We start from the raw sequence: 24,269 nt of genomic DNA on the forward strand, positions 1-24,269 counted from the left end.
GTGTCAAATGGAGGGACTCGAGTTTCTGGGGAAGTTTGTGACGTTCCTGAGTGATCTTGGTCACCCATTTCAAAGCTGGTCATGTTCAAAGGGTGTCCCATCCTGCCCACTGGCTGATAACTCCCCCTTTGCATGTCTGAGCTGTCGATGCAAAGGGTTTGGGAACTTGGAAGACTTTTGTTCTTCAAAAGTGCACAACCAGCACTTATTTCCCAGGAGATGTTCAGGAAGATACTCCCAGTGCAGGGGTTGCTTTGCATGTCTCTGCCTCGGTGATTTAAACATGAGGAGAGCTTGGAATACTGATCCCTGCCCTGGAGTCTGCTTGGGCATTGCCTGCAATTACTTTTGAATCTCGAAATTGCCTTTGAAAAGGAAATGGGATGGTGGCACCTTGCGCTGCTCTGGGAGACATGCAAAGGGAGAGTGACAGAATTCGCTTTCAAAGGGAGAAAAAGAACATTACAAACTTCTGTAAGTGAGTGCTGATGATCTGGGGAACAACTTTGCATAATAGTGCAAGGCCCAGTAGGGGAAAGTAATAATTTAATGGCAAATGTAAAACTGTTTGGCGTCTTTAATGACCCCAAAGCTGAGCCTGTGCAAGACTTTGAGTGTCTCTGACCAGCCTAAAATTCACAGGCATCCCCCATCTGACCTGGATTGTTTTCCTGGGGTCTGATGTAGGAAGTTAAACTGCAGACTCTCAGATGAAGGACTTGGACACTCAGTTCCCAAATTGAAGATCTGTGTCTCAAATTCCTTCATGGAAGTGAAGCAGTTTAATATTAAATGAGTAGATCAGATGCTGCTGATGCTCTTTCATCCTGTCTCCTGAGTCAAGAAAATAAAATATGTTCCCTCAAATAATCTATTTCCCAGTACCTTTGAGACTGGTGAAGTCTAATCAGCTCTAAGTGCTTTGTGTAACAATTTTATTTCCTATATCTGTGTGGCTCTCTGGCGGTTTGAGGGGAATTTGGCAAACCCACAGTCCAATTCTGAGGCAGAAACAGGAATTTCTGGCCTTTCCAGAGTGAAATGTGTCAAAAACTTCTGCTCCCCGTGAAGAGGGAAGGGGGATTTCACGGGGAAGTTCCCATCCATCTTTCCTAGTAGATTTATTCATCTGTGTCATCGGTCCTTGGGATGCAAAATAATTTCTTCAGTTCATCTGAGCAGGAATGAACTGGGCTCCCAAGATCTGAAGATAAAAGAAACCTCTCGAGTGGAATGCAAACATTACAGGGAGGAAATTAAACCAAGGCAGGAAATCCAAACAGTGAGGAAAAAGTAAATCACCAGCCAGGAGGATTTTGCATCTGAGAAGTCTTTGGTAATTGGCTGGTAAATGGCACAAATTATGCCTTAGATCCTCAGGCTCTCTGGGCCAGAGTATAAAAGGCAGCACAGTCAGAGGAGCTTCATCCACTTCTGCTTTATTCTCCTCGGTGGAAAGGGTAAGTCTTGATTTGTTTCCTATTTTGTAAAGTCCTGAATTGTTGCCTTCACTGTATTTTATTTTTACACCCTCTTTGTGGCAGTCTGAGATTTGTGCTCTGTGGGGGGGGACCACCAAGCAGCTTTTTTTTCCAGGAGAAGGTTGTTGTTCTGTGAAGGTAGAGGTGGTTGGATGCAGGACTTCAGCCTCGTTTTTCATTTGTGTCACCGAATAATTCAGTTCCAAAACCTTCCAGTCTCTGTCTGTTATTGCTCAGCGACTGGAAGTGGATGTGGTGAATCTGTGCAGAGATTTTGGCTCTCAGGATAGAACCCCAGAGTAGCTGGGGTTGGAAGGGACCTCTGGAGACCCTCCAGTCCAAGGCAGGATCACCCAGAGCAGGTGACACAGGAACGTGTCCAGGTGGGTCTGGAATGTCTCCTGGGCCCCCCGTGCCAGGGTCACCCAGAGCAGGTGACACAGGAACGTGTCCAGGTGGGTCTGGAATGTCTCCTGGGCCCCCCGTGCCAGGGTCACCCAGAGCAGGTGACACAGGAACGTGTCCAGGTGGGTCTGGAATGTCTCCTGGGCCCCCCGTGCCAGGGCCTGCCCACCCTCGCAGGGCAGTTTTTGCTCCTCACTTTTGCTCGCTGAGGAAATCTCAATTTTTCTCTTTATTTTGGGGCAGAGTTTTCCCTCCCTTTTCTGACAGATCATAAGCCCTGTCCCCCACTCGCCCACCCAGGGCTGGAGGATCCTGGAGGAGCGTGGTGGAATGAGCTGTCCCAGGCTGTCAGGGGAGGCAGAGCTGCCCCTCGAGCTGTTCTCTGTCCCGTGCAGGAGTCTGGCCTTCACTGAAGCCTCTTTTCAATCCAAGGCTAACCCATCATTCCACTCCCCACAGCCCCTTTCACTCTCCCTCGCGTCAGCAGCTTAATTACACGGCTCTAACCACAGATTCCTCCTTGTCTCCCTCCCTCGCTGTGCTGCAGCCTCGGTGACCCCCCAGCCATGTCCTGCTACGACCTGTGTGCCCCCGGCTCCTGCGGCCCGACCCCGCTGGCCAACAGCTGCAACGAGCCCTGCGTGAGGCAGTGCCAGGACTCCACGTACGTCATCCAGCCCTCGCCCGTGGTGGTGACGCTGCCCGGGCCCATCCTGAGCTCCTTCCCCCAGAACACGGCCGTGGGCTCCTCGGCCTCGGCCGCCGTGGGCGATGCCCTGAGCGCCGGGGGGGTTCCCATCGGCTCCGGGGGCTCCTCGGGGCTGGGGGGCCTGGGCTCCTCGGGGCTGGGGGGCCTGTACGGGAGGTCCTACCGGCGCTCCAACCGCTGCGGGCCCTGAGGGGCCTCGGGAGCGACCCGGAGGAACCGCCCGGAGACGAGAGGCGCGACCCGGCTGCAGGACCGAGCTGGTGACCGCGGCTTGCTGACCCCCCTCAGCTTCCCCCCGAGCTACTGGCACTGCGGGAGCTTGGCACTGCTGGTTTGAGGCCTTCCTGGGTTGCCAGGGAGGCGAAAAATGCAATTTTGGTTGTTGCACGTAGGAGCTGGGTGTCCAGCTGTAAAGCGCTGCCTGGAAATGGAGAATTAATTTTGTGATTAATTTTATCCATAGAAACCCTACTGCTTTCTTATGCTGTACATTTTTTTTTTTTTAATGCCACTTCTTGCTCATTAAACATATGGTGCATCATAATTCGTGTTTGGCAACATTCTTCCTCTTCTCTGTGCTTGCTTTGGCACCGAGGGAGTTACACTTTCCCTACAGGAGGTGCAGCAGCAGCTCTGTAGGTTTTGGAGGGTGAGAGGGCAGCATCACACGTTCTTCTGAAAGGCCACAAGTGCCTAAGACACCTCTAACAGAGCTGCAATACAATAATATTATGGCCGAAATGTACCAGTGTAAACATAATTTTAAACGTGTATATATAAGAACACAAATATTTATAAATATACTTGAAGACAGTACTCCAAACACTTCATCCCAATACATTGTTGCCCTTCTGTCATTGAATCGTTCTTCTATTCATTGCTCTTCCCCAGAAATCAGATTTTCCCTGTGCTGAAAACCACTGAATTGGAGTGGGATACAAACAAAGCAGGAATCACCTCATCCCTCTGAGGAGTAACAAATGTCTGAGAGCCCGTGGGGAAACACGGAGAGAGCAGAGTTCACCCTCCCACAGCTGCTGAGAAAAGAGCTCCAGACAAAGAGACAACGAAACAGGACTTGGCTGCAGGAAAAGTTTATTGAGCAGAGAGGGTCAGGGGAGAGTGGGAGAGAGCTGGTGGGCAAGAGCCAGGCAGGCTGGTGGTGCCGGGCTGGAGGAGGCCAAGGGCTGTTGTGCAGCTGCTGGGCTGTGGAGCGTGGTGAGCGCTGGCAGTGGGGTGTGGGCTGGGTCTAGCAGGGCCCGCAGGTGTCCCAGATTTTCCTGGAGTAGCGGGGCAGGAGCCAAGGGCTGCAGGCGGGAGCAGCGCAGGCTGTGGGGAAGGTGCAGAGGCCCCCCGAGGCCTGGGTGGCCCCTTGGCCGTAGAGGCCCCCCAGCCCCAGGGAGCCCCCAAAGGCGGGGGCTCCGGCGGAGCCCACCACGGCTTGCTGGGGGAAGGAGCTGAGGATGGGGCCGGGGAAGGTGACCACCACGGGGGGCGGCTGGATGAAGGCCGTGGAGTCGGGGCACTGGCGGGCGCACAGCTCGTTGCAGCTCTCGGCGATGGGCTGGGGCACAGCCACGCTGGGCTTGGGCACAGCCACGCTGGCTTTGGGGGGGCACAGCTCGTAGCAGGACATGTCGGCCAGGGATGCGCTGGAGCTCTGCAAGAGGGCAGCAGTGATGGCAGCAGAGCAGCAGAGGGCAGCGGCCCAGGCCCGGGGGCCGGGGCTGCAGCAGGAGCCAGCAGCACAAGCGCTGCCACACTTACCCTGTTCCCCGAGGACAAGGTGGCCAGAGCAGCTTGGCACAGCCTGGCCCGGCCGGGCCTTTTATAGCAGCCCCAGCAGTGCTCAGCCCCAGCCGGGCCAATGGGCACAGGGGACACTCCCTGCTGCTGATGCCACCAGGGCTGGGCCGCTCCTGCCCCTCCCTGAGTCAGCATCCCCCCGGCTGCCACCCCAGCACATCCCACTGCCCCAGCCTGCTGCCCCTTCCTGCCTCCTGGGCACTTGGCAGCAGGGCAGTGCTCACAGCACCAACCCTCACACACTTCAACAGCTCTTTGCAGTCTATCCTGGGCACATGCTGTGACTCTCTGGATGGGCCTGTGCAGAGCCAGCAGTTGGACTCGATGATCCTTGTGGGTCCCATCCCACTGGGCACATTCTGTCATTCTGGGATCTGCCCCTGCAATGGGGCTCCAGGAACACCAGGGAGGGGCTGGGGTGGGAAGGGAGCAGGGCTGGCAGGAATCAGCCCAATGGGGGCTGCACTGGGGTTCTGAGCTGCCTTGGACATGGCATTGGAGAACGTCCCCCCTGTACAGATGAAGGACACCCAGGGCACCTCAGGAGGGCACTGGGGTGTGGGAGGGTTTGCCAAGGTCAGCACCAGGACCCCGCTGTGCCCTGGGGCTCTGCAGACAAGGAATGTGGGCACCCTGAGATCAAGGCCTTGGGCAGAGCCCTGGCACCTGCAGTCAGCCTTTGTCAGCAGGAGTGTCCTGTGATGCAGGGAGGTGATGGAAGTGCTGAGGGGAATGGAAGGAAATGAGGAGCCAGCGGGGCTGATTGGAGGGCTGAGGTGGCAGCTGGCAGCGTGCCAGGGGGTAATTGCAGGGGCTGAGAGAGCGGGTTGGGGCTGTCCAGGAGAGCCAGTCAGCAAAAGAGCCCCGTGGCAGGCAGGGAGGAGGCAGGGGCTGGGCCCCCAGCGCCACGTGCCCCCAGCATGGGCAGCTCCCGCCCCGCCTGCCCGGCCCCCCATAAAAGCGCTGCCCTGGGCCAGGGCTGCATCCACTGCTGCGGCCTCGCTCTGCTCAGCACAAGGGCAGGTGGGTGCCCGGGCTCTGGGCCTCCTGGGGCAGGGGCTGGCCACGGCCCTCCCTGGCCCCCACAGCTGCCAGGGCAGCGGCTGTGCTGGGAGCAGCCTGGCAGGGACTGGCAGGGATCAGCTGCACTGGCCCCAGGAAAGGGCCCCTTGGCTGCCACAGCCACAGCCAGGCTGGGCACAGGGGCTTGGGCAGGGATTCTGTGGTCTCTGCCTGTGGGGATCAGGGCACTCAGGGGGCTGTCAGGGCAAAGGACATGTCATGGGCAGAGAGCTCAAGTCCATGTGGCTCTGAGCACTTTAGTTCTGGGGCAGCCAGGGATCATTGAACTGCTCAGCCCGGAGGTCTCTTGCTTGTTTATGACACTTTTATTTTGTTGCTCTGTGTTTCAGCCTCACCTCCGTCACACCAAGATGTCCTGCTACGAGCTGTGCCCCCCCAAAGCCAGCGTGGCTGTGCCCAAGCCCAGCGTGGCTGTGCCCCAGCCCATCGCCGAGAGCTGCAACGAGCTGTGCGCCCGCCAGTGCCCCGACTCCACGGCCTTCATCCAGCCGCCCCCCGTGGTGGTCACCTTCCCCGGCCCCATCCTCAGCTCCTTCCCCCAGCAAGCCGTGGTGGGCTCCGCCGGAGCCCCCGCCTTTGGGGGCTCCCTGGGGCTGGGGGGCCTCTACGGCCAAGGGGCCACCCAGGCCTCGGGGGGCCTCTGCACCTTCCCCACAGCCTGCGCTGCTCCCGCCTGCAGCCCTTGGCTCCTGCCCCGCTACTCCAGGAAAATCTGGGACACCTGCAGGCCCTACTAAAACCAGCAGAAAGAATCTGAAATAGTCTATTATGCCTCAGACTCACTCCTCACTTTTGTCCTCTCCTTCCCCTCTCCCCATGACTCCTCTCCCCCTCCTGTCCGTGCCCACATTCCCGACTCCCCCGTGGTCCCACAGGGCACTTGCTTCTCTCTGGAAGAGCCCCTGCCTGGGACCAGCCTGAAGGATCAGCTCTCTGGCAGCCTGGGCAGATAACCTGCCTGCCTCTGCCTGAGGTGTCTTTGTCCAGTGTGTTCTTTGCTGCTCTTAAAATAAAAGAATCTTGCATCCAACATCTGCCTCTCTGGTTTCACTGTCAAAACCAGCCTTTGCTGAAGGGCTTCCTTGCACTGACCATCGTCCCCACCCCGTGGGCCAGACCAGTCTGTCGTCCCCATCAGAGCCCGGCTGAGCTGCCTCTGCACAGCCCCCCAGCCCTGGCAGCTCTCAGCACACACGGTCCTGCAGCTGAGCTCCAAGGACTCTGCCTGCAGCCTGGCAGCTCCTCTGGCTGCAGCACTTGCAGCCCGTGGGCTTTGGAAGCCCTCCAGCCCTTTGGGTAAAAGTGAGGCTGACCCTGGGCCTGGAGACACGCCAGGGGCAAAGGCTGCCTGAGCTCCAGCCCATCTGATCCTGCACAGCTCTGCTAAAGGTCTGTGGAGTGATGGCAAAGAAGAGGCTTCCCTTTCTCTGGGCTCCTTATCTTAAATTGGATCCTCAGCAGCACCTTCTCTTTCCCTTTCCCCATCTCCTTCTCTTTCTCCTCCTGCTTTTCCTTCTACTTCTCCTTGTCCTAATCCTTCTCATTCCTCTCCTTCTTCTGCTTCCATTACATCTTTGCTATAATTTTCTGCTTCCCGTGACCCTTCCCTGTCCCCTTCTCTCTTCTATTTTACCTTCCCCTTCCCTTTCCCATTCCCCTTTATTTCTTCTGCTCCCCCCCAGCACACACAGCACACTTGCTGCCCCTCAGCTCTGCCTCAGACACAAAATGATAAGTCTAAGGGAGAGGAAGGGAAAGAAAAGCTGAGAGTGGACACATGTCCAGAGTCACTGCCCACGGGGTCCAGGGATGACACTTGGGAGTTGCAGCTTCCACGTCTGTCAGTTGAAGTGGTGGCCTTGATGTGCTGGGGGGAAGGAGGGAAGCCCCCACACTCCAAGAATTATGAGTTATTATATCCATGGTTGGTGTCACGGGCCATGCCTCGAGCCTCCAACCTCTCCCCGGGCCTGAGCAGAGTTTCTGTGTCTGGCCTGGTTCCCTCCTTTCCAGATTGGCAGAGGGGGGGTGATGGGCTTTAATAGGCCATCAGAGGTATAATGCAAAAGTCAACAGCCTGAAACTGCTCCTCCTGCCTTTTCAGGGCTTGACACCTTGAGCACTGGAGGGAGGGCTGGGCCCAACTGCCCATCAGAGGTTTAATGCAAAAGTCCTGCAGAAGCCTGCAAAAGTCCCTTGGCAATCCTAGAATGAATAAATCATGAAGCATTTCAGTCTCTGACAGAGTGTCTGCAGTGCCCCAGAGGTGTCCTGTCCTTGGGGGCACAGCAGTGGGCACAGCAGGGCAGGGCTGGCCTGGCCAGGGCTGAGTGGAGGGCAGGGATCCCTCTGTGCAGCTGCCCCACAGACACCTCTGCCCACCACTGACACCCCCCAGTGCCCCCTGGGCATCCCAGCAAGAGCATCTGCCCTCCCACAGTGGGCACTGCCCCACACGCAGGGTCTTCCCAACCAGGACAAACTAGGGATGGAGACAAGACTTGACTGCAGGAAAAGTTTATTGAGCAGAGAGGGTCAGGAGAGAGTGTGAGAGAGCTGGTGGGCAAGAGCCAGGCAGGCTGGTGGTGCCGGGCTGGAGGAGGCCAAGGGCTGTTGTGCAGCTGCTGGGCTGTGGAGCGTGGTGAGCGCTGGCAGTGGGGTGTGGGCTGGGTCTAGCAGGGCCCACAGGTGTCCCAGATTTTCCTGGAGTAGCGGGGCAGGAGCCAAGGGCTGCAGGCGGGAGCAGCGCAGGCTGTGGGGAAGGTGCAGAGGCCCCCCGAGGCCTGGGTGGCCCCTTGGCCGTAGAGGCCCCCCAGCCCCAGGGAGCCCCCAAAGGCGGGGGCTCCGGCGGAGCCCACCACGGCTTGCTGGGGGAAGGAGCTGAGGATGGGGCCGGGGAAGGTGACCACCACGGGGGGCGGCTGGATGAAGGCCGTGGAGTCGGGGCACTGGCGGGCGCACAGCTCGTTGCAGCTCTCGGCGATGGGCTGGGGCACAGCCACGCTGGGCTTGGGCACAGCCACGCTGGCTTTGGGGGGGCACAGCTCGTAGCAGGACATGTCGGCCAGGGATGCGCTGGAGCTCTGCAAGAGGGCAGCAGTGATGGCAGCAGAGCAGCAGAGGGCAGCGGCCCAGGCCTGGGGCCCGGGGCTGCAGCAGGAGCCAGCAGCACAAGCGCTGCCACACTTACCCTGTTCCCCGAGGACAAGGTGGCCAGAGCAGCTTGGCACAGCCTGGCCCGGCCGGGCCTTTTATAGCAGCCCCAGCAGTGCTCAGCCCCAGCCGGGCCAATGGGCACAGGGGACACTCCCTGCTGCTGATGCCACCAGGGCTGGGCCGCTCCTGCCCCTCCCTGAGTCAGCATCCCCCCGGCTGCCACCCCAGCACATCCCACTGCCCCAGCCTGCTGCCCCTTCCTGCCTCCTGGGCACTTGGCAGCAGGGATCTCCCCCTCAGCGGGGCTCCAGAACAGCTGGGAGGGGTTGGGGTGCTTGGGGCAGCACTGGCAGGAACCAGGAACACTTGGGCACTGCTTGGCATCTCTGAGCCTTTCACAATTAACTGAGGGAAGTGCCAAGGGAATCTTTTGTCCCCCAGCCCTGCAGAGCTCCATGGCCAGAGCCTGGAGGTGGATGGAGCCCGGCTCTGCTGGGCTGGCCAGTGATGCCCCGTGCTGAGCAGGCAGGGCCCCGAGGAGCTGCCTTGGCTGTGGGGTTTCGTAACATCCCCCCGTGCAGATAATGGACACCCAGGGCACCTCAGGAGGGCACTGGGGTGCAGGAGGCTTTGCCAAGGTCAGCACCAGGACCCCGCTGTGCCCTGGGGCTCTGCAGACAAGGAATGTGGGCACCCGAGATCAAGGCCTTGGGCAGAGCCCTGGCACCTGCAGTCAGCCTTTGTCAGCAGGAGTGTCCTGTGATGCAGGGAGGTGATGGAAGTGCTGAGGGGAATGGAAGGAAATGAGGAGCCAGCGGGGCTGATTGGAGGGCTGAGGTGGCAGCTGGCAGCGTGCCAGGGGGTAATTGCAGGGGCTGAGAGAGCGGGTTGGGGCTGTCCAGGAGAGCCAGTCAGCAAAAGAGCCCCGTGGCAGGCAGGGAGGAGGCAGGGGCTGGGCCCCCAGCGCCACGTGCCCCCAGCATGGGCAGCTCCCGCCCCGCCTGCCCGGCCCCCCATAAAAGCGCTGCCCTGGGCCAGGGCTGCATCCACTGCTGCGGCCTCGCTCTGCTCAGCACAAGGGCAGGTGGGTGCCCGGGCTCTGGGCCTCCTGGGGCAGGGGCTGGCCACGGCCCTCCCTGGCCCCCACAGCTGCCAGGGCAGCGGCTGTGCTGGGAGCAGCCTGGCAGGGACTGGCAGGGATCAGCTGCACTGGCCCCAGGAAGGGGCCCCTTGGCTGCCACAGGCACAGCCAGGCTGGGCACAGGGGCTTGGGCAGGGATTCTGTGGTCTCTGCCTGTGGGGATCAGGGCACTCAGGGGGCTGTCAGGGCAAAGGGCAAGTCATGGGCAGAGAGCTCAAGTCCATGTGGCTCTGAGCACTTCAGTTCTGGGGCAGCCAGGGATCATTGAACTGCTCAGCCTGGGGATCTCTTGCTTGCTCATGACATCTTTTATTTGTTGCTCTGTGTTTCAGCCTCACCTCCCTCACGCCAAGATGTCCTGCTACGAGCTGTGCCCCCCCAAAGCCAGCGTGGCTGTGCCCAAGCCCAGCGTGGCTGTGCCCCAGCCCATCGCCGAGAGCTGCAACGAGCTGTGCGCCCGCCAGTGCCCCGACTCCACGGCCTTCATCCAGCCGCCCCCCGTGGTGGTCACCTTCCCCGGCCCCATCCTCAGCTCCTTCCCCCAGCAAGCCGTGGTGGGCTCCGCCGGAGCCCCCGCCTTTGGGGGCTCCCTGGGGCTGGGGGGCCTCTACGGCCAAGGGGCCACCCAGGCCTCGGGGGGCCTCTGCACCTTCCCCACAGCCTGCGCTGCTCCCGCCTGCAGCCCTTGGCTCCTGCCCCGCTACTCCAGGAAAATCTGCTAAAGCCTCACCCAGCAGCCCTACAGCCCTTTGGGGGTCTCAGCCTCTCTCCTCCCCTCTTTCCTCCTCTCCTTCCCCTCTCCCCATGACTCCTCTCCCCCTCCTGCCCGTGCCCACATTCCCGACTCCCCCATGGTCCCACAGGGCACTTGCTTCTCTCTGGAAGAGCCCCTGCCTGGCACAAGCCTGAAGGATCAGCTCTCTGGCAGCCTGGGCAGATAACCTGCCTGCCTCTGCCTGATGTGTCTTTGTCCAGTGTGTTCTTTGCTGCCCTTGCAATAAAAGAATCTTGCATCCAACATCTGCCTCTCTGGTTTCCTGGTATTACTCAGAATGGGGGGCAGAGTTTCCTCCCCTGCCCGTGTCCCTGACCCGACTGGCCAGGGCAGTGTCTGATCCCCATCAGAGCCCGGCTGAGCTGCCTTTGCACAGCCCCATCAGCCCTGGCAGCTCTCAGCACACACACTGCTGCAGCTGAACTCCAAGGATTCTGCCTGAAGCCAGGCAGCTCCTCTGGCTGCAGGACATGGAGCCCAGGGGGCTTTTCAGACCTCCAGCCTCCCTGGGATAGAGAGGGGTTGTCTCCAAAGCTGGGAGCCAGCCAGGGACAAGGGTTGCCAGGGCTCCAAACCCTTTGTGTTTGCATGGCTCTGCTAAAGATCTTGGAACTGAAAGCAGAGGAGAGTCTTCCCTTCCACTATTCCCTTTCCTGGATGTTCCCTCGTCATCACATCCTTCTCCTCCTCCTCTTCCTCCTTCTTCTTGTCTTTCTCTATCACTTTTTCTTTCACCTATTGCTCTGATTTCTACTCCATCTCATTGCTCTCATTCTCATCTTTTCAGTTCCCCTTTGCTATAATTTTCTCCTCCCCATCAACCTTCACTGTCCCCTTCTCTCTTCTATTTTACCTTTTCCTTGTTCTTCCAGTTCCAATTCCCCTTTGGTGACCCCTCAGCCCAGCACACACAACCCACCTGCTGCCCCTCAGCTCTGTCACAGACACCCAGTGTCACAAATGCCCCCTGGATCCTTGTTCCCACAGCCTTTCCAGGCCACCTTGGGCTCCTGCTGCCACTTCCAGCAGGGTCCCCCAGAGCCCAGTGCCCACCCCGTGGCCACAGGGCTTTGCCAGCTCTCCAAGGACAGAGCCTGCAGCCTGTGCCAGGGCAGCCTGGGCCAGGGCTGGCTCCCCCTGCTCTGAGCAAGGCCTTTGGGGCTGCATTTCAGCTGCTGCCCATTGCCTCTGCTCCTGCCCCTGAGCCCTCTGCCCAGAGCCTGCTTCCATCTTCCTCAGCCCTTCCCTTCTCTCCTGGCTGCTGCTGCTGGAATCCCCCGCAGCCTCCTCTGCACTGGGGGCAACATTCCAGGCACTGTGGGGCTGTGCCAGGAGCACAAATGGTCCCTGTCCCTTCAGCAAGTGTGTGTGGCCCTTGGGGGGAGTGTCTGCAGTGCCCCACAGGTGTCCTGTCCTTGGGGGCACAGCAGTGGGCACAGCAGGGCAGGGCTGGCCTGGCCAGGGCTGAGTGGAGGGCAGGGATCCCTCTGTGCAGCTGCCCCACAGACACCTCTGCCCACCACTGACACCCCCCAGTGCCCCCTGGGCATCCCAGCAACAGCTTTGCCCTCCCACACTGGGCACTGCCCCACACGCAGGGTCTTCCCAACCAGGACAAACTAGGGATGGAGACAAGACTTGACTGCAGGAAAAGTTTATTGAGCAGAGAGGGTCAGGAGAGAGTGTGAGAGAGCTGGTGGGCAAGAGCCAGGCAGGCTGGTGGTGCCGGGCTGGAGGAGGCCAAGGGCTGTTGTGCAGCTGCTGGGCTGTGGAGCGTGGTGAGCGCTGGCAGTGGGGTGTGGGCTGGGTCTAGCAGGGCCCGCAGGTGTCCCAGATTTTCCTGGAGTAGCGGGGCAGGAGCCAAGGGCTGCAGGCGGGAGCAGCGCAGGCTGTGGGGAAGGTGCAGAGGCCCCCCGAGGCCTGGGTGGCCCCTTGGCCGTAGAGGCCCCCCAGCCCCAGGGAGCCCCCAAAGGCGGGGGCTCCGGCGGAGCCCACCACGGCTTGCTGGGGGAAGGAGCTGAGGATGGGGCCGGGGAAGGTGACCACCACGGGGGGCGGCTGGATGAAGGCCGTGGAGTCGGGGCACTGGCGGGCGCACAGCTCGTTGCAGCTCTCGGCGATGGGCTGGGGCACAGCCACGCTGGGCTTGGGCACAGCCACGCTGGCTTTGGGGGGGCACAGCTCGTAGCAGGACATCTTGGCGTGACAGAGGTGAGGCTGAAGCAAAAAAAAGTGTCATAAACAAGCAAGAGATCCCCGGGCTGAGCAGTTCAATGATCCCTGGCTGCCCCAGAACTGAAGTGCTCAGAGCCACATGGACTTGAGCTCCCTGCCCATGACATGCCCTTTGCCCTGACAGCCCCCTGAGTGCCCTGATCCCCACAGGCAGAGACTACAGAATCCCTGCCCAAGCCCCTGTGCCCAGCCTGGCTGTGCCTGTGGCAGCCAAGGGGCCCCTTCCTGGGGCCAGTGTAGCTGATCCCTGCCAGTCCCTGCCAGGCTGCTCCCAGCACAGCCGCTGCCCTGGCAGCTGTGGGGGCCAGGGAGGGCCGTGGCCAGCCCCTGCCCCAGGAGGCCCAGAGCCCGGGCACCCACCTGCCCTTGTGCTGAGCAGAGCGAGGCCGCAGCAGTGGATGCAGCCCTGGCCCAGGGCAGCGCTTTTATGGGGGGCCGGGCAGGCGGGGCGGGAGCTGCCCATGCTGGGGGCACGTGGCGCTGGGGGCCCAGCCCCTGCCTCCTCCCTGCCTGCCACGGGGCTCTTTTGCTGACTGGCTCTCCTGGACAGCCCCAACCCGCTCTCTCAGCCCCTGCAATTACCCCCTGGCACGCTGCCAGCTGCCACCTCAGCCCTCCAATCAGCCCCGCTGGCTCCTCATTTCCTTCCATTCCCCTCAGCACTTCCATCACCTCCCTGCATCACAGGACACTCCTGCTGACAAAGGCTGACTGCAGGTGCCAGGGCTCTGCCCAAGGCCTTGATCTCGGGTGCCCACATTCCTTGTCTGCAGAGCCCCAGGGCACAGCGGGGTCCTGGTGCTGACCTTGGCAAAGCCTCCTGGGGGCCCTGCCTGCTCAGCACGGGGCATCACTGGCCAGCCCAGCAGAGCCGGGCTCCATCCACCTCCAGGCTCTGGCCATGGAGCTCTGCAGGCCTGGGGGACAAAAGATTCCCTTGGCACTTCCCTCAGTTAATTGTGAAAGGGCCAGAGATGCCAAGCAGAGCCCAAGTGTTCCTGGTTCCTGCCAGTGCTGCCCCAAGCACCCCAACCCCTCCCAGCTGTTCTGGAGCCCCGCTGAGGGGGAGATCCCTGCTGCCAAGTGCCCAGGAGGCAGGAAGGGGCAGCAGGCTGGGGCAGTGGGATGTGCTGAGGTGGCAGCCGGGGGGATGCTGACTCAGGGAGGGGCAGGAGCGGCCCAGCCCTGGTGGCATCAGCAGCAGGGAGTGTCCCCTGTGCCCATTGGCCCGGCTGGGGCTGAGCACTGCTGGGGCTGCTATAAAAGGCCCGGCCGGGCCAGGCTGTGCCAAGCTGCTCTGGCCACCTTGTCCTCGGGGAACAGGGTAAGTGTGGCAGCGCTTGTGCTGCTGGCTCCTGCTGCAGCCCCGGCCCCCGGGCCTGGGCCGCTGCCCTCTGCTGCTCTGCTGCCCTCACTGCTGCCCTCTTGCAGAGCTCCAGCGCATCCCTGGCCGACATGTCCTGCTACGAGCTGTGCCCCCCCAAAGCCAGCGTGGCTGTGCCCAAGCCCAGCGTGGCTGTGCCCCAGCCCATCGCCGAGAGCTGCAACGAGCTGTGCGCCCGCCAGTGCCCCGACTCCACGGCCTTCATCCAGCCGCCCCCCGTGGTGGTCACCTTCCCCGGCCCCATCCTCAGCTCCTTCCCCCAGCAAGCCGTGGTGGGCTCCGCCGGAGCCCCCGCCTTTGGGGGCTCCCTGGGGCTGGGGGGCCTCTACGGCCAAGGGGCCACCCAGGCCTCGGGGGGCCTCTGCACCTTCCCCACAGCCTGCGCTGCTCCCGCCTGCAGCCCTTGGCTCCTGCCCCGCTACTCCAGGGAAATCTGCTAAAGCCTCACCCAGCAGCCCTACAGCCCCTTGGGGGTCTCAGCCTCTCTCCTCCCCTCTTTCCTCCTCTCCTTCCCCTCTCCCCATGACTCCTCTCCCCCTCCCGTCCGTGCCCACATTCCCGACTCCCCCATGGTCCCACAGGGCACTTGCTTCTCTCTGGAAGAGCCCCTGCCTGGGACCAGCCTGAAGGATCAGCTCTCTGGCAGCCTGGGCAGATAACCTGCCTGCCTCTGCCTGATGTGTCTTTGTCCAGTGTGTTCTTTGCTGCCCTTGCAATAAAAGAATCTTGCATCCAACATCTGCCTCTCTGGTTTCCTGGTATTACTCAGAATGGGGGGCAGAGTTTCCTCCCCTGCCCGTGTCCCTGACCCGACTGGCCAGGGCAGTGTCTGATCCCCATCAGAGCCCGGCTGAGCTGCCTTTGCACAGCCCCATCAGCCCTGGCAGCTCTCAGCACACACACTGCTGCAGCTGAACTCCAAGGATTCTGCCTGAAGCCAGGCAGCTCCTCTGGCTGCAGGACATGGAGCCCAGGGGGCTTTTCAGACCTCCAGCCTCCCTGGGATAGAGAGGGGTTGTCCCCAAAGCTGGGAGCCAGCCAGGGACAAGGGTTGCCAGGGCTCCAAACCCTTTGTGTTTGCATGGCTCTGCTAAAGATCTTGGAACTGAAAGCAGAGGAGAGTCTTCCCTTCCACTATTCCCTTTCCTGGATGTTTCCTCGTCATCACCTCCTTCTGCTTCTCCTCTTCCTCCCCCTCCTCCTCCTCCTGTTTTTCTATGTCTATCACTTTTTCTTTCACTTATTGCTTTAGCTTCTACTCCATCTCATTGCTCTCATTCTCATCTTTTCACTTCCCCTTTGCTATAATTTTCTCCTCCCCATCAACCTTCACTGTCCCCTTCTCTCTTCTATTTTACCTTCCCTTTCCCATTCCCCTTTATTTCTTCTGTTCCCCCCAGCACACACAGCACACTTGCTGCCCCTCAGCTCTGCCTCAGACACAAAATGATAAGTCTAAGGGAGAGGAAGGGAAAGAAAAGCTGAGAGTGGACACATGTCCAGAGTCACTGCCCACGGGGTCCAGGGATGACTCTTGGGAGTTGCAGCTTCCCCGTCTGTCAGTTGAAGTGGTGGCCTTGATGTGCTGGGGGGAAGCAGGGAAGCCCCCACACTCCAAGAATTATGAGTTATTATATCCATGGTTGGTGTCACGGGCCATGCCTCGAGCCTCCAACCTCTCCCTGGGCCTGAGCAGAGTTTCTGTGTCTGGCCTGGTTCCCTCCTTTCCAGATTGGCAGAGGGGGGGTGATGGGCGTTAATGGGCCATCAGAGGTATAATGCAAAAGTCAACAGCCTGAAACTGCTCCTCCTGCCTTTTCAGGGCTTGACACCTTCAGCACTGGAGGGAGGGCTGGGCCCAACTGCCCATCAGAGGTTTAATGCAAAAGTCCTCCAGAAGCCTGCAAAAGTCCCTTGGCAATCCTAGAATATATAAATCATGAACCATGTCAGTCTCTGACAGAGTGTCTGCAGTGCCCCACAGGTGTCCTGTCCTTGGGGGCACAGCAGTGGGCACAGCAGGGCAGGGCTGGCCTGGCCAGGGCTGAGTGGAGGGCAGGGATCCCTCTGTGCAGCTGCCACACAGACACCTCTGCCCACCACTGACACCCCCCAGTGCCCCCTGGGCATCCCAGCAACAGCTTTGCCCTCCCACACTGGGCACTGCCCCACAGGCAGGGTCTTCCCAACCAGGACAAAATAGGGATAGAGACAAGACTTGGCTGCAGGAAAAGTTTATTGAGCAGAGGGGGTCAGGAGAGAGTGTGAGAGAGCTGGTGGGCAAGAGCCAGGCAGGCTGGTGGTGCCGGGCTGGAGGAGGCCAAGGGCTGTTGTGCAGCTGCTGGGCTGTGGAGCGTGGTGAGCGCTGGCAGTGGGGTGTGGGCTGGGTCTAGCAGGGCCCGCAGGTGTCCCAGATTTTCCTGGAGTAGCGGGGCAGGAGCCAAGGGCTGCAGGCGGGAGCAGCGCAGGCTGTGGGGAAGGTGCAGAGGCCCCCCGAGGCCTGGGTGGCCCCTTGGCCGTAGAGGCCCCCCAGCCCCAGGGAGCCCCCAAAGGCGGGGGCTCCGGCGGAGCCCACCACGGCTTGCTGGGGGAAGGAGCTGAGGATGGGGCCGGGGAAGGTGACCACCACGGGGGGCGGCTGGATGAAGGCCGTGGAGTCGGGGCACTGGCGGGCGCACAGCTCGTTGCAGCTCTCGGCGATGGGCTGGGGCACAGCCACGCTGGGCTTGGGCACAGCCACGCTGGCTTTGGGGGGGCACAGCTCGTAGCAGGACATGTCGGCCAGGGATGCGCTGGAGCTCTGCAAGAGGGCAGCAGTGAGGGCAGCAGAGCAGCAGAGGGCAGCGGCCCAGGCCCGGGGGCCGGGGCTGCAGCAGGAGCCAGCAGCACAAGCGCTGCCACACTTACCCTGTTCCCCGAGGACAAGGTGGCCAGAGCAGCTTGGCACAGCCTGGCCCGGCCGGGCCTTTTATAGCAGCCCCAGCAGTGCTCAGCCCCAGCCGGGCCAATGGGCACAGGGGACACTCCCTGCTGCTGATGCCACCAGGGCTGGGCCGCTCCTGCCCCTCCCTGAGTCAGCATCCCCCCGGCTGCCACCCCAGCACATCCCACTGCCCCAGCCTGCTGCCCCTTCCTGCCTCCTGGGCACTTGGCAGCAGGGCAGTGCCACAGCACCAACCCTCACACACTTCAACAGCTCTTTGGGCAATACTCTGGGGCACATGGGATGACTCTTGTGCAGGAACAGGAGTTTCACTCAATGATCCTTAAGGGTCTAATCCCCCCTGACATACAGTGTGATCCTGGGATCTCCCTCAGCAATGGGGCTCCAGGAGGAGCTGGGAGGGATTCTGGTGGGGCTGGGACAGGGCTGGCAGGCACCAGAATCACGGGGGCTGCCCTGGGGCTCTGTGCTCCTTGCCCTATTCCCCTGTGGGCAGGACAGGAGGGGTTTCTCTCCCCCAGGCCTGCAGAGCTCCATGGCCAGAGCCTGGAGGTGGATGGAGCCCGGCTCTGCTGGGCTGGCCAGTGATGCCCCGTGCTGAGCAGGCAGGGAACGAGGAGCTGCCTTGGCTGTGGGGTTTCGTAACCTTCCCCTGTGCAGATGATGCCCCGATGAGATAATGAGGAGCCAGCAGGACTGATGTGCCCCATGAGCTGGCAGCGTGCCAGGGGGTAATTGCAGGGGCTGAGAGAGCGGGTTGGGGCTGTCCAGGAGAGCCAGTCAGCAAAAGAGCCCCGTGGCAGGCAGGGAGGAGGCAGGGGCTGGGCCCCCAGCGCCACGTGCCCCCAGCATGGGCAGCTCCCGCCCCGCCTGCCCGGCCCCCCATAAAAGCGCTGCCCTGGGCCAGGGCTGCATCCACTGCTGCGGCCTCGCTCTGCTCAGCACAAGGGCAGGTGGGTGCCCGGGCTCTGGGCCTCCTGGGGCAGGGGCTGGCCACGGCCCTCCCTGGCCCCCACAGCTGCCAGGGCAGCGGCTGTGCTGGGAGCAGCCTGGCAGGGACTGGCAGGGATCAGCTGCACTGGCCCCAGGAAGGGGCCCCTTGGCTGCCACAGCCACAGCCAGGCTGGGCACAGGGGCTTGGGCAGGGATTCTGTGGTCTCTGCCTGTGGGGATCAGGGCACTCAGGGGGCTGTCAGGGCAAAGGACAAGTCATGGGCAGAGAGCTCAAGTCCATGTGGCTCTGAGCACTTCAGTTCTGGGGCAGCCAGGGATCATTGAACTGCTCAGCCCGGGGGTCTCTTGCTTGTTTATGACACTTTTATTTTGTCTCTCTGTGTTTCAGCCTCACCTCCCTGACACCAAGATGTCCTGCTACGAGCTGTGCCCCCCCAAAGCCAGCGTGGCTGTGCCCAAGCCCAGCGTGGCTGTGCCCCAGCCCATCGCCGAGAGCTGCAACGAGCTGTGCGCCCGCCAGTGCCCCGACTCCACGGCCTTCATCCAGCCGCCCCCCGTGGTGGTCACCTTCCCCGGCCCCATCCTCAGCTCCTTCCCCCAGCAAGCCGTGGTGGGCTCCGCCGGAGCCCCCGCCTTTGGGGGCTCCCTGGGGCTGGGGGGCCTCTACGGCCAAGGGGCCACCCAGGCCTCGGGGGGCCTCTGCACCTTCCCCACAGCCTGCGCTGCTCCCGCCTGCAGCCCTTGGCTCCTGCCCCGCTACTCCAGGAAAATCTGGGACACCTGCGGGCCCTGCTAGACCCAGCCCACACCCCACTGCCAGCGCTCACCACGCTCCACAGCCCAGCAGCTGCACAACAGCCCTTGGCCTCCTCCAGCCCGGCACCACCAGCCTGCCTGGCTCTTGCCCACCAGCTCTCTCCCACTCTCCCCTGACCCTCTCTGCTCAATAAACTTTTCCTGCAGCCAAGTCCTGTTTCGTTGTCTCTTTGTCTGGAGCTCTTTTCCCAGCAGCTGTGGGAGGGTGAACTCTGCTCTCTCCGTGTTTCCCCACGGGCTCTCAGACGTTTGTTACTCCTCAGAGGGATGAGGGGATTCCTGCTTTGTTTGTATCCCACTCCAATTCAGTGGTTTTCAGCACAGGGAAAATCTGATTTCTGGGGAAGAGCAATGAATAGAAGAACGATTCAATGACAAAAGTGCAACAATGTATTGGGATGAAGTGTTTGGAGTACTGTCTTCAAGTATATTTATAAATACTTGTGTTCTTATATATACACGTTTAAAATTATGTTTACACTGGTACATTTCGGCCATAATATTATTGTATTGCAGCTCTGTTAGAGGTGTCTTAGGCACTTGTGGCCTTTCAGAAGAACGTGTGATGCTGCCCTCTCACCCTCCAAAACCTACAGAGCTGCTGCTGCACCTCCTGTAGGGAAAGTGTAACTCCCTCGGTGCCAAAAGTAAGCACAGATAATCTTTTCCTTTGTTTCACTCAGCATGACAAACCCAGCAACGTTTATTTCATCCCTTTCTGTTGCTCACGTTGGTTTATTCAGGATTAGTCCCATTGGTTTTTCCTGGATTCAGCCTGGCTGTTGGAGAAGTCGGGACATGTCTGCAGTGAAAGGGAAGCTGGGTGTGCTCCTTCCCTTGTTTTAACAGGTCCTGCTTTAATTACTACGACTCTGGTATTTTTTGTTTAGAATAAAGTCACTCCAGAGCGTGCACAGGTACAGGACCTGGAGCCCATTCAGGTGACCTGCCACTGTGAGACAGCAGGAGCTGTATGGATATTTAATAGATATTAAATATATAATTAATACATGTTTAGTAGGTATTCCACATATAATTAATACATGTTTAATAGATATTTAATGTATAATTAATCCATATTTAATGTATAATTAATATATATTTAATAGATATTTAACATATTAAGGATCCAGAGATCTGGGACTCTGCTTGGGAAACCTGGAGCCAGCAGGTCCCGGCCTTGCTCCCTGTCACTGGCAGTCACACTCTCACTGTTCCTCCCAGCAGTCAAGAACACCTCGTTTTTCCAGTCTGAAAGTCTGATTCCCTCCTGTCTGGTGCCACTCCTTTATGTTATCAGGGCATAGAGTCTCCCAAAAGATGTGCCAAGGCCACAAGGAATAATTGGAGGTTTCTGAGCCCTGAGTGAGGAATGCAGTGAACTCCCTCCATCCTCACAGCCCCCACCTGACACTGGGCACCGAGAAAGGGCATCTCTGGGCCTTGTGCAACCAGCCCTGAGCTCACCCCCAGCCTCCAGCCCAGGAAAAGCTCCCTCCCTGTGCTGGCTGGGTGTCAGAGACTCTCACCACGGGTGTATCTGGTCTGACACAACACACGTTCACCTGGCTGCAGGTGGGCCAAAGGTGGGGCTCGATGACCTTGGAGGTCTTTTCCAACCAAAATGATTCCGGGATTCTTGGTCGAAATGTTCTCAGTGAGCACTTGTTAATCCATAAAAACGGAATGTTGTTTTCTTAAAATAAAACCCACGAGTGGCAGGGACTGATTCCCATTTCAGTCTGTAATCACTTACAGCCCGAGGCCATCTGAGGTATCCAGTCCTCTCTGGGGAGGAACACTGAGGTTACCTGGGAAAAATCTGACTTGCAGAACTGAGATCAAGAAATGGTTCACCCGTGTGTGGAGCTTTTCTTTGAAAGGGAAAGGCAGAGGTGAATCCTCTCTGGTGCATTAGTTCAGGTTCTTTTCACTTCACCAGCTGACAAACAGGTTCAGCCAAACCTTCCCTCAGGCAGCTGTTATCATGGCAGTGCTGAGCAAAAACAAGAGGTAGTGCTTCATCTTTGCTCACCTGATACTGATCTGAAAAAGTGTTTCCTATTGTTCACCTTCCTCCTTTCACTCCTTTTCAGAATAGCCTTGGACAGAACTTCAGGCCACATTTTTTGCCTTGTCTTTGAAGGCACTTTGAGGATTTCTAGTGCCTGGTCTGGCAGATGAGAAATTAAAAGGAATTCCAGCACTAAATTAACTTGTTGAAAACAGAGTCACAGAAAATCCTGATTGGAAGGGACCCACAAGGATCATCAAATCCAACTCCTGGCCCTGCACAGAACACCCCCAAATCCCACCATGTCCCTGAGAGCATTTTCCAAAGGCTCCTTGAACTCTGGCTTGGGGGCCACGGCCACTGCCCTGGGGAGCCTGTGCCAGTGCCCAGCTGGATGGGGGTAACTGGAGTGGCTGCTGGGAGTCTGACAGGGGCATTAATTAGTGCAAGGGACATGATAATTTCAGCTTGGTGACAATGAAGGACAAGGCAGGGAGGACTCTCAGCTGTGGGCTCTGACCAAAGGCAGCTCAGCCTGGTCCTGGGGGGGGTGAGAGGCCACCACGAGGGACCCCCAAAGCCCAGGCTGGGCTTTGACAGGAAAAACAGAGGCAGGTGTTGGATGCAGGATTGTTTTATTGCAGGGGAGGGAAGGGCCCCCTGGACAAAGCCACAGGAGGCAAAGACAGGCAGGTCACCCCTCTGTGCTCCACAAGAGGTGTCCCCTCAGCCTTGTCTCAGGAGGCAGCAGCTTCAGGGAGGAGCCAGGGGATGGTGGATTCCCACATTTGGCCACTGGCAGGGACAGGGAGGAGGGGAGGAAACAGAGGAAGGAGGAAATAAGGGGAATTTCTAGAGGTGTTCTGACCCCACTGTGTTTTTGGTGGAAGTGGAGGTCTGATGCTCTGCCCCTTGCTCAGGAGCCGAGTGGAGGATCCAGGGTTGTATCGTTTGCCAAAATTCTTCAGTGCAGGGTGTCCCCGTGGGGCTCAGCAGGGTCTGCAGTGCAGGGTGTCCCCGTGGGGCTCAGCAGGGCCCAAAGCTGCCACGGCTGTACCTGCTGGACCTGTAGGAGTAGGGGCTGCAGGAGCCATAGGATCTGCCAGAGCCCCACAGACCCCCATAGCCCAGGGATCCATATCCTCCATAGCCAAGGGATCCATATCCCCCATAACCCAGGGATCCATATCCCCCATAGCCCAGGGAGCCATAACCCCCATAACCCAGGGATCCATATCCCCCATAACCCAGGGATCCATATCCCCCATAACCCAGGGAGCCATAACCCCCATAGCCCAGGGAGCCCCCATAACCCAGGGATCCATAGCCCCCATAGCCCAGGGAGCCCCTATAACCCAGGGATCCATAGCCCCCATAGCCCAGGGAGCCCCCATAGCCCCCAAGAACGGGGGCTCCAGCGGATCCCACGATGGAATCCTGAGGGAAGGAGCTGAGGATGGGCCCAGGGAAGGTGACCACCACGGGGGGGGGCTGGATCAGGGCGGTGGAGTCGGGGCACTGGCGCACACAGGGCTCGTTCCCGCTGTCAGCCAGGGGCTGGGGGCGCAGGATGCCACAGGGGGACAGGTCAGAGCAGGACATTCTGCAGGGCTGGAGGTCGATCTGCAGGAGTTGATTTGAGCAAGAGCAAGACATGATTTAGCCACAGGAAGGTGCTGCCTTCCCTCCCACCGCAGCCCCTCCAAAGGCAGCAGTTTCCCCATTAAACACCAGAACTGGAGCAGCAGAGCCAAACTCTCCAGAGAGTCGGTGGCTCTGCCAGGAGTGGGACTCCAGGAGCCCAGTGTGCTGCTGGTTGTGATTCCATGACCTGCTCTGCACTGCCACTGATCTCCTCTGTGCTGATCCTTGTCAAAACAGGGATTAGGACTCATTGTCTGCTCAGATTGTTTGATGGGACCATTAGGAGGGAACTGCAGAGATGATTGTCCCGAATTTCCAAACATTGAATCAGGGCACTGAGATATTTACAACTCACTTAAGGCCACAGCATCTTGATTTGGGGTTCTGAACTATTATGAAAAAGCCTCACACCAAACAACTAACAGGAAAACCCAGCACTTCACCTTTCAGCTCCTTAAATTCCCTCCATGACCCCTTTTTATCCTAAATAAATGTCTTACAGAACATTTTCAACATCTCTCAGTCCCTCTCTGTCCTCCTCTAAACCAGTGCCTGGTCTCTGGGAGTTTTCATGCCCATTTACCTCGAACTAAAACCATTCTGGATGATTTTTAACAGGATGATCTGGATATAATGGCAGGTCGGCTTCTAAGCCCTGGGAACCACGAAGATCAATTTCCCAAATAATTCCCAGTCACCCATTTAAACAAATAGAGAAGAGGAAGAAACAGTGAACTCATGGACACAACTGGAAGCAACCCAACAACAAACTAAATTCTGTGCCACATCAAGGAACCTGGAATGAAGGGATGACCCTGAAGGCAGAGGACAGTTGCCCACAACAATTTTTTAGGTGTCCACAACACCTAAAATTTTGCCTACCAGTCTTTAACAGAGGAGACCATCGCAGCTAAATTTTCCACCCCCCATAAACTGTTAAGCAAAGAGGAGTCCCAAGAGTTGGGATTCAGCTCCAGACTCACCAGGTCCTTGGGAAGAAGGAGTGAGGAGAAGATGTTGGGAGAGCCCCAGTGGAGGCAGCTTTTATACAGTGCAGAGTGCCCCAGGGGGGAGAGGCTGATTTAATTAACATGCAGCTCATTAGGTGACAGGGCACATTTTTGGGATTGATAGTCCTGCAAAGTGATGAAATTGGTGCTTGGGGTTGGTGTTTATTTCTTGATTTCAGGCCTCCTGGAGCACCACCCCTTTCATCTGAGAGGCTGATGGGTGAAGTGAGTGCATCTTTCATCCTAAATCATGATTCATGACATTAATATCAATTTTCTGTCCTCTCTGTGGTTGCACCACGGATCACCAGAGCTGGTTATCTTTGATATCCTCCTCCTCCTGCCTTGTACAGCCACGATGCTCAGGGGTTTGTCAGAAACCACAAAATCCTGGGATGGTTTTGGGACACGTGCCCAGAACAGCCTCAGCTTCCCTCTGACCCTCAGACTGAATTACTGAATCAATAATTGAATTTGTATTTCACTGAGATGCTTTTGCCAGAGGTGGGGAGGCCCTGGCACAGGTTATTCCGTGGCTGCCTCGTCCCTGGAAGTGTCCAAGGCTGGGTTGGATGGGGCTGGGAGCACCCTGGGACAGTGGAAAGTGTCCCAGGACAAGATGATCTTCAGGGTCCCCTCCAACCCAACCCATTCCAGGGTTCTGTACAGGAGAACCCCCAGATTCAGCTGTGGTAGGAATAAAACCCCCTTG

The 24,269-nt window shown here is 58.9% G+C and overlaps 9 protein-coding genes and 1 long non-coding RNA gene across 15 annotated transcripts; 4 read left to right on the forward strand and 6 right to left on the reverse strand.

Moving 5' to 3' along the window:
• Positions 1-1,370: 1,370 nt before the first annotated feature.
• LOC135403920 (feather keratin B-4-like) lies at positions 1,371-3,139 on the forward strand. Its single transcript, XM_064638351.1, has 2 exons — positions 1,371-1,460; positions 2,434-3,139. The coding sequence occupies exon 2, from the start codon at positions 2,453-2,455 to the stop codon at positions 2,783-2,785; it is 333 nt and encodes a 110-aa protein (XP_064494421.1). The 5' UTR covers positions 1,371-1,460; positions 2,434-2,452; the 3' UTR covers positions 2,786-3,139.
• LOC135403919 (scale keratin-like) lies at positions 1,380-6,514 on the forward strand. Of its 2 annotated transcripts, none has more exons than XM_064638350.1 (2): positions 1,380-1,460; positions 5,814-6,514. In XM_064638350.1, the coding sequence occupies exon 2, from the start codon at positions 5,835-5,837 to the stop codon at positions 6,219-6,221; it is 387 nt and encodes a 128-aa protein (XP_064494420.1). In that variant the 5' UTR covers positions 1,380-1,460; positions 5,814-5,834; the 3' UTR covers positions 6,222-6,514. The 2 variants fall into 2 exon arrangements, with proteins under 2 accessions (XP_064494420.1, XP_064494419.1); XM_064638349.1 differs by lacking the exon at positions 1,380-1,460 and adding an exon at positions 5,041-5,424.
• Positions 1,424-2,439, reverse strand: LOC135403921 (uncharacterized). Its single transcript, XR_010425526.1, has 2 exons — positions 2,325-2,439; positions 1,424-1,742 (listed from the first exon to the last, which is right to left on the reverse strand). It is a non-coding gene; the product is annotated as an uncharacterized LOC135403921 (long non-coding RNA).
• On the reverse strand, positions 3,674-4,981 carry LOC135403918 (scale keratin-like). Of its 2 annotated transcripts, XM_064638347.1 has the most exons (2): positions 4,363-4,981; positions 3,674-4,255 (listed from the first exon to the last, which is right to left on the reverse strand). In XM_064638347.1, exons 1-2 carry the CDS (start codon positions 4,765-4,767, stop codon positions 3,845-3,847), a joined length of 816 nt encoding a protein of 271 aa, XP_064494417.1. In that variant the 5' UTR covers positions 4,768-4,981; the 3' UTR covers positions 3,674-3,844. The 2 variants fall into 2 exon arrangements, with proteins under 2 accessions (XP_064494417.1, XP_064494418.1); XM_064638348.1 differs by having other exon boundaries at positions 3,674-4,971.
• A 1,370-nt stretch (positions 6,515-7,884) lies between the features above and the next one.
• On the forward strand, positions 7,885-10,799 carry LOC135403956 (scale keratin-like). 2 transcript variants are annotated; one of them, XM_064638402.1, is made up of 2 exons: positions 7,885-8,031; positions 10,114-10,799. In XM_064638402.1, the coding sequence occupies exon 2, from the start codon at positions 10,135-10,137 to the stop codon at positions 10,501-10,503; it is 369 nt and encodes a 122-aa protein (XP_064494472.1). In that variant the 5' UTR covers positions 7,885-8,031; positions 10,114-10,134; the 3' UTR covers positions 10,504-10,799. The 2 variants fall into 2 exon arrangements, with proteins under 2 accessions (XP_064494472.1, XP_064494471.1); XM_064638401.1 differs by lacking the exon at positions 7,885-8,031 and adding an exon at positions 9,075-9,724.
• LOC135403957 (uncharacterized) lies at positions 7,986-9,219 on the reverse strand. The gene is made up of 2 exons (XM_064638403.1): positions 8,675-9,219; positions 7,986-8,567 (listed from the first exon to the last, which is right to left on the reverse strand). Exons 1-2 carry the CDS (start codon positions 9,095-9,097, stop codon positions 8,157-8,159), a joined length of 834 nt encoding a protein of 277 aa, XP_064494473.1. The 5' UTR covers positions 9,098-9,219; the 3' UTR covers positions 7,986-8,156.
• A 1,395-nt stretch (positions 10,800-12,194) lies between the features above and the next one.
• On the reverse strand, positions 12,195-12,768 carry LOC135403888 (scale keratin-like). Its single transcript, XM_064638300.1, has one exon. It carries the CDS (start codon positions 12,750-12,752, stop codon positions 12,366-12,368), a length of 387 nt encoding a protein of 128 aa, XP_064494370.1. The 5' UTR covers positions 12,753-12,768; the 3' UTR covers positions 12,195-12,365.
• A 3,625-nt stretch (positions 12,769-16,393) lies between these two features.
• On the reverse strand, positions 16,394-18,238 carry LOC135403932 (scale keratin-like). Its single transcript, XM_064638362.1, has 2 exons — positions 17,083-18,238; positions 16,394-16,975 (listed from the first exon to the last, which is right to left on the reverse strand). Exons 1-2 carry the CDS (start codon positions 17,254-17,256, stop codon positions 16,565-16,567), a joined length of 585 nt encoding a protein of 194 aa, XP_064494432.1. The 5' UTR covers positions 17,257-18,238; the 3' UTR covers positions 16,394-16,564.
• LOC135403936 (scale keratin-like) lies at positions 17,014-19,040 on the forward strand. The gene is made up of 2 exons (XM_064638367.1): positions 17,014-17,850; positions 18,462-19,040. The coding sequence occupies exon 2, from the start codon at positions 18,483-18,485 to the stop codon at positions 18,867-18,869; it is 387 nt and encodes a 128-aa protein (XP_064494437.1). The 5' UTR covers positions 17,014-17,850; positions 18,462-18,482; the 3' UTR covers positions 18,870-19,040.
• A 2,878-nt stretch (positions 19,041-21,918) lies between these two features.
• On the reverse strand, positions 21,919-22,505 carry LOC135403933 (scale keratin-like). Of its 3 annotated transcripts, none has more exons than XM_064638365.1 (2): positions 22,151-22,505; positions 21,919-22,045 (listed from the first exon to the last, which is right to left on the reverse strand). In XM_064638365.1, the coding sequence occupies exons 1-2, from the start codon at positions 22,503-22,505 to the stop codon at positions 21,930-21,932; spliced, it is 471 nt and encodes a 156-aa protein (XP_064494435.1). In that variant the 3' UTR covers positions 21,919-21,929. The 3 variants fall into 3 exon arrangements, with proteins under 3 accessions (XP_064494435.1, XP_064494434.1, XP_064494433.1); XM_064638364.1 differs by having other exon boundaries at positions 22,118-22,505; XM_064638363.1 differs by having other exon boundaries at positions 21,919-22,505.
• Positions 22,506-24,269: the final 1,764 nt, after the last annotated feature.

Source organism: Pseudopipra pipra, chromosome 29, assembly GCF_036250125.1.
Source record: "Pseudopipra pipra isolate bDixPip1 chromosome 29, bDixPip1.hap1, whole genome shotgun sequence".
Lineage (NCBI taxonomy): Eukaryota > Metazoa > Chordata > Aves > Passeriformes > Pipridae > Pseudopipra > Pseudopipra pipra.

Excerpts from the sequence above, each read along its gene's own strand:
- LOC135403888 (XM_064638300.1), bottom strand. The coding sequence starts at position 12,752 with ATGTCCTGCTACGAGCTGTGCCCCCCCAAAGCCAGCGTGGCTGTGCCC.
- LOC135403957 (XM_064638403.1), bottom strand. The coding sequence starts at position 9,097 with ATGGAGCTCTGCAGGGCTGGGGGACAAAAGATTCCCTTGGCACTTCCC. Across the intron at positions 8,568-8,674 it reads CCTTGTCCTCGGGGAACAGG|AGCTCCAGCGCATCCCTGGC; the intron begins GTAAGTGTGGCA and ends GCCCTCTTGCAG.
- LOC135403936 (XM_064638367.1), top strand. The coding sequence starts at position 18,483 with ATGTCCTGCTACGAGCTGTGCCCCCCCAAAGCCAGCGTGGCTGTGCCC.
- LOC135403919 (XM_064638349.1), top strand. The coding sequence starts at position 5,116 with ATGGAAGTGCTGAGGGGAATGGAAGGAAATGAGGAGCCAGCGGGGCTG. Across the intron at positions 5,425-5,813 it reads TCTGCTCAGCACAAGGGCAG|CCTCACCTCCGTCACACCAA; the intron begins GTGGGTGCCCGG and ends TCTGTGTTTCAG.
- LOC135403932 (XM_064638362.1), bottom strand. The coding sequence starts at position 17,256 with ATGCTGACTCAGGGAGGGGCAGGAGCGGCCCAGCCCTGGTGGCATCAG. Across the intron at positions 16,976-17,082 it reads CCTTGTCCTCGGGGAACAGG|AGCTCCAGCGCATCCCTGGC; the intron begins GTAAGTGTGGCA and ends GCCCTCTTGCAG.
- LOC135403956 (XM_064638401.1), top strand. The coding sequence starts at position 9,416 with ATGGAAGTGCTGAGGGGAATGGAAGGAAATGAGGAGCCAGCGGGGCTG. Across the intron at positions 9,725-10,113 it reads TCTGCTCAGCACAAGGGCAG|CCTCACCTCCCTCACGCCAA; the intron begins GTGGGTGCCCGG and ends TCTGTGTTTCAG.
- LOC135403933 (XM_064638363.1), bottom strand. The coding sequence starts at position 22,505 with ATGTCCTGCTCTGACCTGTCCCCCTGTGGCATCCTGCGCCCCCAGCCC.
- LOC135403918 (XM_064638347.1), bottom strand. The coding sequence starts at position 4,767 with ATGACAGAATGTGCCCAGTGGGATGGGACCCACAAGGATCATCGAGTC. Across the intron at positions 4,256-4,362 it reads CCTTGTCCTCGGGGAACAGG|AGCTCCAGCGCATCCCTGGC; the intron begins GTAAGTGTGGCA and ends GCCCTCTTGCAG.
- LOC135403920 (XM_064638351.1), top strand. The coding sequence starts at position 2,453 with ATGTCCTGCTACGACCTGTGTGCCCCCGGCTCCTGCGGCCCGACCCCG.